General features: G+C 33.6%; 2 protein-coding genes across 2 annotated transcripts; one reads left to right on the top strand and one right to left on the bottom strand.

Moving 5' to 3' along the window:
- The first annotated feature begins 3391 nt into the window (after nucleotides 1–3391).
- LOC112742146 (mitogen-activated protein kinase kinase kinase 18-like) lies at nucleotides 3392–5528 on the top strand. The gene has a single exon (XM_025791390.3). The coding sequence runs from the start codon at nucleotides 4063–4065 to the stop codon at nucleotides 5488–5490; it is 1428 nt and encodes a 475-aa protein (XP_025647175.1). The 5' UTR covers nucleotides 3392–4062; the 3' UTR covers nucleotides 5491–5528.
- A 1397-nt stretch (nucleotides 5529–6925) lies between these two features.
- Nucleotides 6926–9314, bottom strand: LOC112741235 (uncharacterized). Its single transcript, XM_025790123.3, has 2 exons — nucleotides 8572–9314; nucleotides 6926–7658 (listed from the first exon to the last, which is right to left on the bottom strand). The coding sequence occupies exons 1-2, from the start codon at nucleotides 8861–8863 to the stop codon at nucleotides 7300–7302; spliced, it is 651 nt and encodes a 216-aa protein (XP_025645908.1). The 5' UTR covers nucleotides 8864–9314; the 3' UTR covers nucleotides 6926–7299.
- Between the last annotated feature and the right edge of the window lie 1064 nt (nucleotides 9315–10378).

Genomic DNA, 10378 nt, shown 5'->3' with positions numbered 1-10378 from the left:
TTTTTTGTCTTAAAAAATTAGTTGAGATAAAAAAAATAATATTTATCTATTAATTAATATCCTTTATTTTAAAATGATATAATATTTTTTAATTTTATCTTTTAAATAATCTTGCTTATAATAACTATTTAGATTAAAAAGTATCTTATGTCATAAGTATTATAAAAAATAAACTTCCTAATTCAATGTGAGGTCATTAATATTTAAAAATTATAATGAGTAGTAGAACAATTATTTAAAAGTATGAAAGTTAATTTTGATATATTAAAATATGTATATTTTTTTACATAGTTATTTGATTATATTTATTCTTTTAGATAATTATTTACGTGATAAATGTAAAAAATATTTTTAAATTACAATACATAATTAAATATATGTATAAATGTTTTAATCTAACAGTATATCAAAATTAAATTAAAAAATATATAAAAAATAATTATTTCAAAAAGAAAAAAAATAATTGTAAATTAAGTTTTTATTATTTGATATAAACATATTTTTCATATATAGTTTTATTTTTTTATGGTATTTATATACAATTATAGTTTCAAATTATAAATGCTAGTGTATTAATAGGCGCTAACGTGGCAATTGATTCAGTCTTTTATTAGTAAATATATATAAAAATACATAAGAATAAAATTAGTTATGATGAAAAATTATTTATAATTTAATTAAAATATTTTAAGTTTAAATTTTAGAAATAAAAACATATTTTTTATAAATTATATATAATAAATAGTATTTTAAGAATAAAAGTGTTCATTAAGTCTTTTTAAATTTTATATCTCTATTATATTTTTAATATAATTAACAATGTTCAACGAAATTTATTTTAAGATATATTTTTGCCCCCACTTTTAAAATTTTCTGGGTCCGTCACTGCTTTCGGATCTAATGCTCTAATACCATGTCATGATACCACTTATCCCAAAAATTTCAGCTAATAGAAAAATGTAACACTAATAATTATATCTCTTATACTCCTTAAACCTCCATTGTATACATTGTATAAATATTCCATTGGCTCCTCATACTTTCCCTTTACAAAATTCTTCATATGACTTAGGAAGTAGTAGCAAATCATTTTTACTATCTTTTTGGTTCCCCATGCATTCCATTGTTAAGAAAAAAAGATATAGCAAATTATAAGATACTTGATGTATTGTTAAAGAAAAAGACAGAAAAAAAAAAAGAAGACAAGCAATTCTAAATTATGAAAGTAAAATTAAATATATATAGAGTATTGACTTATAAAAGATAAAAATAAATAAAAATAAAATAAAATAATAAAAACTAAAATTATAACTGAATTTATCTATTTTGTTGGATTAAATTTATGAATCGTAAAACTTCTATTATTATCGTGGACTAAGATAAAATAGTAGTTTAATACCTATTCATTGGTCTTACAGCTTCTATTATAAGTATATAACTCATCACCTCGAAATTGAGTATGTATTAAATCATTACAAAATTGTATTTACAAATAACGATACCTTAATTTGTGAGTAGAAGCAAATGATTGGAGGTTGAGGAACATACCGACGGGTTGGAAAAATCTTAAAATATAATCACCTAGTTAGATCTAATTTGAGCCATATAATAGTGATGATTAGGTGACGCGTATTGAATTGAGCTAGCATGTCACCAGCCACAACGAATTTATAGTTAAATTTGGGTCAATGTATCTGGCCAATGGCTATTCAGGTGTTTAGGTAGTGATGAGTAGAAGCCAGGTTTCCATTCTGGAAAAACTAAAAAAGAAATGTGAACGCTTTTTAATCAAATCTTAATTAAAAAAAAAAGAGGGATTATGAAATGTGCACCGTACAGCATGCCGCAGCGTGATCCCCTGATCCAATGCATGCATCAAAGATGATTGGCTGGCGGCATGTGACTAATGCAATCTTCAATCATTGGCTTGCTTCAATTTCAAGCATCCAAACACGCCCTTAAGCGTGTTACCGTCACTAATACGCACGCAAAGCGTCAACGCCTACGTCCACACTTCCTCACCCTACTTTCAACACTTACACTTAACACTCCAACACATTTGTTTTCACTTTCTTTAATTTCTTATTCTTTTCCTCGTTTTAATTTATAAACTAGTATATATATATATAATATAATATAGTTAGCTAACAACTTCACAAGTCACAACGTGAATGGACAGCCTGGTTGGCATTTAATTTTGGATCTTGATAGATAATGATTCTCTAAAGTGTGCGATGTAGGAGCATTATTCTTTTTTTAAAGAGTGTAACATTGTAATATTTAAAGGATGATGGAAAAGTTAATGACACAGATTATATGATTGATTATGCTTGGGGTTCTTAAATTAAATCTTACAGTATTAGTTTTTCTCAAAAATGATTTAAATGTGACACGTTATCCTCTAAAATACATAAGTATAATACATGATGCACTTTTTATAGACTTTAGAAAAGCCAAATTCTTTTCCTTTCATCATGTGGTGATCGATGCTGCTTATGCTTATTAGTGAAACGAGTTAGTTGGCTTTTTTCGTTCCTTCCTTTAACCATATGTTATGTTATGTTATATGTATTCCAACTGTACTTTCAATCTGTGCAAAGTGCAATAATCCAACATTGTTGCCCATACTTTTAAGGCCTTCGCCGTTTAATATTTCAATATTTATTCACCTTTACAGTCATCGTGACTCATCATAGATAAATCCCAAGCTACGAATGGTTCTTTCTTTAAAATAAAAATATTAATAATAATAATAATAAAGACTTTCGCTGTTGCCTTTCTTTAATTTTGTTTTGCTTCGCATACAATCTACCTAATCTCGGAGATGAACTGGAAGTTCCTTTTTTATAAAATAAAAAACACCATTTCGTCCATTATTCCACTTTGACTTTAAAAATCAACTACGGCGTACGTAGATTAACTGAATTAATTATGCGGGAAGTAAAGCGGATAAGACTCCAGGCTACAAATAATATTCTACTTCAACAATTATTTCAATCTTATGCGTCAGTTAAATATGATAAAAGATAAATTAATATATATGATAATATATAGTTATTAGATAATATAACATATGCAAAATGTTTTACACTGTATAAAACTAAATTCCTCAAGAATTGACTTTCACCAAAACAGACACATACAATGCATACAGATTATTATATTGAATTCACTGAATCGAAACAGTTATTTTCATCTTGTTCTTTTCATTTGGAGATTATTATATTGAGACGGTTTTCTATCTTTTCCAAACAGAATGTGCTACCTACCTGTTTGGCAAAATCCCTGTAATTTTCACATTATTATCTAGGCTACCTAATAATAATAATGCATATACTATTATAGCATAAAGTTCCTAACCTATTGTGGTGGTGTGGGCTCATGAAAGGTACTAACATATAGATTACAATATAGTTAACAAAATTAATGGAACAAAAAAAGAAAATACCATGGAATATGCCAGTGAAGATTATCCATAAACACTCATGATTCATGAATCACGCGCGCACACAGTAATAACGTTCACCGGTTAATATTTCAGCACGCACCGAACCGCAATCTTAGCGTAGTATAACCACGTGCCACCATGTGAACACAATTCATTCACTATCTCATGATTATGTTGAAAAAACTTGTTTAAGTCTAAAACTAGCCAGGTGTACAGTAGTAGCACTAACCATAAGTAGCATTAGCGAACAGTGAACACACATAACATGGCCGGCCAACAACAAAAGGGAGAGGTTTGGACACGTGGATCGCTCCCATCATCTCATGACAAGAACCTTGTGATAGATGAATGAGACGGCCGCCGTCCATTGTACACAAGCAAAAAAAAGTGCACATTTTTAATTGAAAGAGCAGCTTTCCATATCACCAATCATAACTCGGTTAACCCTTCACACTAAGCCAACCAAACCAAACCAAACCAAACCATATTGTATCTTATATAAATATATAATAATTTCCATAAACTGTAAGAAACCTAGCTAGCTCCCAATTCCCAACAATAACATTCCATACCATACACACATCCAACACTCTCTTCTCTCTTACCTCTGATCCATGGACTACTACTGGACTAGAGGTCACACCCTCGGCCGGGGCTCCACAGCCACCGTCTACACTGCTGAATTTCATGGGTCTGGTGAACTCTTTGCCGTGAAGTCAGCGGAGGTACACCGATCTGAGGAGCTGCGGAAGGAACAGGGTCTTCTTTCATCGCTCAATTGTCCTCAGATTGTCAAGTACAAAGGGTACGATGTTACGTACGAGGATGGTCTGTACTTTTACAACCTCTTCTTGGAATACGCGCCAAGGGGGACCCTGCTTGACGTAATTGCCCATTACAACCACCGCGGTGCCACCATGGAACACTCGTTGGCCAGTGTCTACACGCGCCAGATTCTGTTGGGACTCAACTATCTTCATTCCAATGGGATAGTACATTGCGACGTCAAGGGGCAGAACGTTCTCATCACCCAACATGGTGCCAAAATCGCCGACTTTGGTTGTGCCTGCAAAGTTGGCTCCGGCGCCGGCGGACGAGGAGGGGTTATCGCTGGAACGCCGGCGTTCATGGCGCCGGAGGTGGCGCGTGGGGATGAACAGGGATTCACAGCTGACGTGTGGGCCCTGGGATGCACCGTTCTTGAGATGGTTACCGGGAAACCGCCGTGGAAAGACGTTTCCGGCGACCCTGTTTCGGTGCTTTATCGGGTTGGATTCTCCGGCGAGGCGCCAGAGATTCCGGAATCTGTGTCGGAGGAAGTTAAGGACTTCTTGGGGAAGTGCTTGAGGAGTGAAGCGAGTAAGAGGTGGACGGTGAAGGAGCTTCTGGGACACGCGTTCGTTGCGGAGTCGCGTTTTGTGGGAATAGAATGTGATGATCATGATTTGGACACACCCACAAGTGTTTTGGAACCACAAGGCCTTTGGAACTGGGACACCAATCAGGACTCGCCACGTGGCATCTCTTCAATGAATTCTCCAAGTGCTAGGGACAGAGTTCTTGGGTTGTGTGGTGATGATGAGCCTAACTGGGATCTTAATAATGCTGATGATGATAAGTGGATCACTGTCAGAAGCAATGGGGACTACTCTCCCGTTGGAGTAGCTCAGGATTTTTGTTCAGACAATGTTAGGATCCTTAGAGAGGATGATGAGAATGTTTTGGTGAATTTTTATGAACCACCAAAGGATGTAGTAGTAATTTGCAATGTAATTCATGAATTGAGTAGATGGAATGATGTAGTAGTTGTTGTTGGTGATTCTTACCTTTGCAGAATCATTGATTGTAAGTGTTGCATTAGAGATTCAGTGTTTGTAGGGTGTTGTTCATCATGTTCATCTCTAAACATTTATTATTATTGTAAGAAGAAAGAAATTTATGTTACGCATGGTCTCCTCTTTAATTCCACTTTGGATGATATTGCTACTTACAATTTAAATTTACTATTCTACTTCAATGGAATAATATTCCCAATAATGTGAGGCTAAAATTTAATGCTATCCATATAGCAAAGGCTGGCTCCTACTTTAACCAGCTAACATGTTAACCTATACTTTATTATATTATACTGTAACGAAACATAATGCAGATCACAACATGTTTTTAAACAGTAAATTTCTTACTTTTTTTAATATGGTATATTTGGTTTTGTTATTGATGGTGATTGGATGGTGACACCGACCAAATTGATACTTGGGTAACTTTGTATTACTGAATGCACATCAGCATGGTTAAGTTTTAGAGACTTTTAGTGGCACCAACTTTTTAATGTAAAATAAAAAACATCACTATGGTTATCTTAATTGACCAATACCTTAATTCATATAACTGATTTGGCTTGGGCAAGTTGCAATTGAGAACACATTTTGGGCTCTTAAATGAGCTGAGAGGTCGCAGATGCCACTTTATCCTCAACAGGACTAAGTAACCGCCCCTCCTTCCCTTTGTTATCTAACATCTTTATTGATTACATATTCTTTCATTATTATAATTATATTATATCAGCTAGCCTCTATTATTAGTTCCAAGGGGACCACAATTACAAACTATACGATAAGGGTAACAGTAATGGCACAAATCATAAGTTTGGGTCTTTTCAAATATAAAATGGTACCGAAAAAGGCCAAAACAAAAGAGTCAAATTAAAATAGTGTTTTTGTAATTCGAACCAGGCTGCAGCAGGATGGTGGTTGGGTTGTCTATCTTTTCATCTATGATAACATGACCTAATTCTAAAGAGTTACTAATTATTCCTTTTTGGACTGAACCATACATAACCAAGAATCTTATTTTACATCATAAATAAATAAATTGACAACTATTATTATCTATTTACCAGCTCAGCCTAAAACTCCGTTATCTTAATATAATTTGTCCAAATTGGCATATGTAAGTATGCTTTTTTTTTTCATTATCCTACAATTTGATAAATCAAGGACTAATTTATCGTAGATTTAAGTTCCATTTAAAGGTCCGCCATTAACTAATAAGTTACTGTATCTACAAAAAAAAAATTGAATTCTCAATGTGAGTTGACCACTTATCAACCTAAATTAGTTATAGGTTAGAATGCTTTGTAATGTAGTACTTGTCAAGTTACGTTTAGTTTTTAACTGAAATGTGAGTGTCATTCATCATATTAAAAAAATGCAGGCTGAGAAGAGCAATGCAACAAATAGCAATTCCATTGTACCAATGCCAACTCAAGAAAAATAAAAAGAAATACAGCAAATAGTATTGTACCAATGCCAACTTAGGCCTAATAAATTAAAATAAAAAGGAGGTAAAAGACTAAGACAATAAAAGTTTCTTAATCTTCTTGGACATAAGAATTATTTTAGGTAAGATTAACTAACATAAATATGACCAAAAATGGAAAAAAAAGTTTAACACAAGAAAATGACCAAACAAGAAATATTTTCCGGCTAAACAAGGCGTCATCTGAATAGGACCAATGTTAATATCAAACAACAATAAATGCCAACAGAAAAAAACATAAAACAGCACCAGGCACTTTCTTGGCCACATCCTTCAATGTTTGTCAAATCTTAAGTAGTGAAACATATAAGTTACATATGTGCAGGGAATCAGAACTATATTTCTGTAGTCACATTTCAAAATTTTCACATTTTTTGTCAGCACAAAATTGATAACAAAATCACAACCTTTAAGTGAAAATCCTAATTCTTATGGATCATGTGATAACCTGTTATCAGCAAACTTCCATGAAATCCTGGAAACTAAATCATCCACACACCTGCAATCTTTTCTTACATACTCTTGTTGGTACCTTAACGTGACAACCTTCCATTGACTGATTGTAATTGACTGCGGAGTTCCTGGTTTTCTTCCAGTAAGCGGCCATACTCAAGCAGGAATCCCTCAGATTGTTTTCTTAAAGCAGATACATTGGCTTCTGCAACATCTACATCTTCAGTTTTTGACCGCAGTTCAGATTCAAGCTGGTGGACTTCTTTTCTCAATCTGGCTGCTTCTTCTTCTATGGCTTTGTTTTCTTCTGAATTCAAAACTTTTGCTTCTTCTGCACGTGCTTGTTTCTTGGCAGCTTCCATGCTCTTTCTTCGAAGACGGAGTTCTCTTATGTAATGGTGTAATCTGTCTACCATAAGTGCAAGAAAAAGTACAGCACCTGCACATAATTGACAAAAGATGATTGATTCTAAATACCCATAGTGTTCTCTACTAGTCTCAAATCTCAATATTTTCAGAATATTAAGGGAACAGAGTGAGTGTCCTGAAACTCAAAACATTGTCATTCAGGTAGGATTATAACTGTGATTCCATTCCAAAGTCCTTTTTCTTATGATGCGATTTAGGATATTGGATGGCATCAACATTATTGGGAAGACAATAAGGAAGTTCATATGGAATATAATATATAGAGTAAACAATCGAATTGGTCCTTAACGAATTTTAGATCGAACACTTTGCTCCCAAGGAATTTCAGATCTGACAGAAGTAATTCTCAAAGACTTCTAGGGAATAAAAATTTGTTGGGGAGCAAAGTGTCTGATCTATAATTACTTGAAGACCAATTTGGTGTTTATTCTAATATATATTATGTATTTTACTTGAGGAAGGTGCTTTAGCAGGAATCCAAAAGTTTTTATTAGAACAGAACAATAATGTTAGATTGTTTGATTTTGCTTGAGTAATATTAATCAGTAAAAACCATATAATTTGATTATTATGGAATATTTAATCAACCCATTTTGATGGCTCACATTTAGAATCTGCTTAAGAAGTTCACACAACTCAAGTTGATTCAACATTCGACATTCATCTACTAAGGAAAGAAAAACCAGTACCAAACAGTAATATAGACATTTCTAGAATGACCCAAACCAAAAAACAGTGAAACAGTAACTCCAATGCAATCATGAAAAATGCTGAATAAATCTGAGACACAACCATGAATATACAAAGTCTCACATTGTATTATACATCCTCAATAGCTCAAAATAGCAATGTAACAAATCAGTTCACACCATAACAAAAACAACAACTCATTCAACTAATGAAAGGAAAGGAATTGTACATACCCATTAGTGTCGATTCAAGAAGGTGCTTGGCCATTAGAACCTGATCGGTTGGGTTGAGAGAACCACCAGCAGCATCCTCGATCCCACGCTTCTGAATCTGGAGCATGGTGTACACAGTGGAGAAGAGCACCACAAAGATGGTACCTGCAACACTCTTAACCATGAGTGGTCCTCTACCCCTCTTCAACCGATCCAATCCCATTATCACAAGCTTCCTCAATGGGGTCTTGAACAGCAACACCACTATCATCGCTGCCTCCATGAACACCACTAGAAACAGCAACTGAATCATCTTCCCACAGCAACAATGAGCAGCGTAACAATGTCAAGAGCTTAAATTTCGGATCTTTGATCGATGGGGTATGAATGAGTGTGGCAATTTCACAAACAGTTGGATGACAGAGACACAATTCTTATGGGCCCACTGGGAGGTTGTGCATCACTGTCATCAATCTCAAATGGTCATTGATACCAGTCAGTCAGATTCAATTAAAATTTTAAAAACAATAAAAAAAAATTGGAGCTTTTGGTTGGAATGTGAAGAAAAAAGGAAAAGGAAAAGGCAATGGAAGGCAAGAAGAATAGTTTGTGGTTACATTACACCACTCTTGTTTTTATTAACGAGAAAATGTCGTTTGTGTAAATCAGATCTATGTGAGCACCGTCCTATTAGTGTTAATCATATTCTAATCCGCAATTAAATGAGTTCTGAACTTAATAAGATTATTCTCTCTAAATGTAATGCTTCTTTCATAACTCTTATTTTTGCTTCTTTTGTAGGTTTAGTTGACTAGAAATTGTAAGGTTATGTTTTTAACTAGACCAAAAGGCACTAGATGGAAGCAGAATAAACTAGTAATAATGGATAATGAAGGTCACATAATTAAAGTAATCCGTCTGCAAATTATGCTTTTGTTTAATGCAGCCTGCATTAGTCTATTATTACTTTTTACTACCAACCGTTTACGTTAGACAAGGACTGAGTAACTAGAAGTGTAAAATTTGAATACTTTAATGTTTTGGTTTTGCAATTTTCGGTAATATCGCTGGGGGTTTACAAAAATCAGGTAAAGAGAAAGCTGCAGCATTGTTACATACTTATATCAATTTGTTTACCGATTGTTGCTAATCCACATAATTAGCTTCTTATGGATCATGGATATGGATGTCAAAACAAATAAAATTCCCATTTCATTTCAAGTCTCCAAACCTGTTCTCACTTGTTCTGTTCTGTTGTTCAATTGTAACTATTAGTGACCAAAATTAGTTAGCATCCTTTTTCCTGTTTTGGCCTTTTGGCTTTTCTATTTGTTTTTGGTCTTCTTATAATTTAATAACAAAATAATAAGGATAAAATTAATTAAGTCAAGCGCTTTACATATAAAAGAGTGAATGAATAGTACTACTTGACCCCTAAACTATGCATATCGAAGCTGTCCAACAGTCATGTGCTTTAATAATCTGCTATTTCCAAAATTTGATTATTTGGATTGTTTGGATTACCCTGGATGCAATGCATAAGGACAATGCAGATCAGAACCAGCTTGATGAATAATTTGAGCAGATAAGCTAAAGTCTCAAATTATCATTTACAAAGAATCTTAATAACATTTTCGGTATGCCTAGAAAAGCTTGCTAGCAAAATCGTTTTGAGTAGAAGATGAAAATTGACTTAGTTCTTCAAGACTTTTACCAAGCTGTAGGGCAACTTTGATCTCAAACAATTCTCCATTTTCCCTTCTGTGAAGATCTTTTTCCCTTAAATTCTGCTGAATAGACTCCTCCATGAGCTTGAAGAACCCAATAA

The sequence above is a fragment of the Arachis hypogaea genome, chromosome 14 (genome assembly GCF_003086295.3).
Source record: "Arachis hypogaea cultivar Tifrunner chromosome 14, arahy.Tifrunner.gnm2.J5K5, whole genome shotgun sequence".
In the NCBI taxonomy this organism is placed as follows: Eukaryota; Viridiplantae; Streptophyta; class Magnoliopsida; order Fabales; family Fabaceae; genus Arachis; species Arachis hypogaea.
The sequence above is the reverse complement of the archived record's forward strand: the minus strand, read 5'-3'. Positions and strand labels throughout refer to the sequence as shown.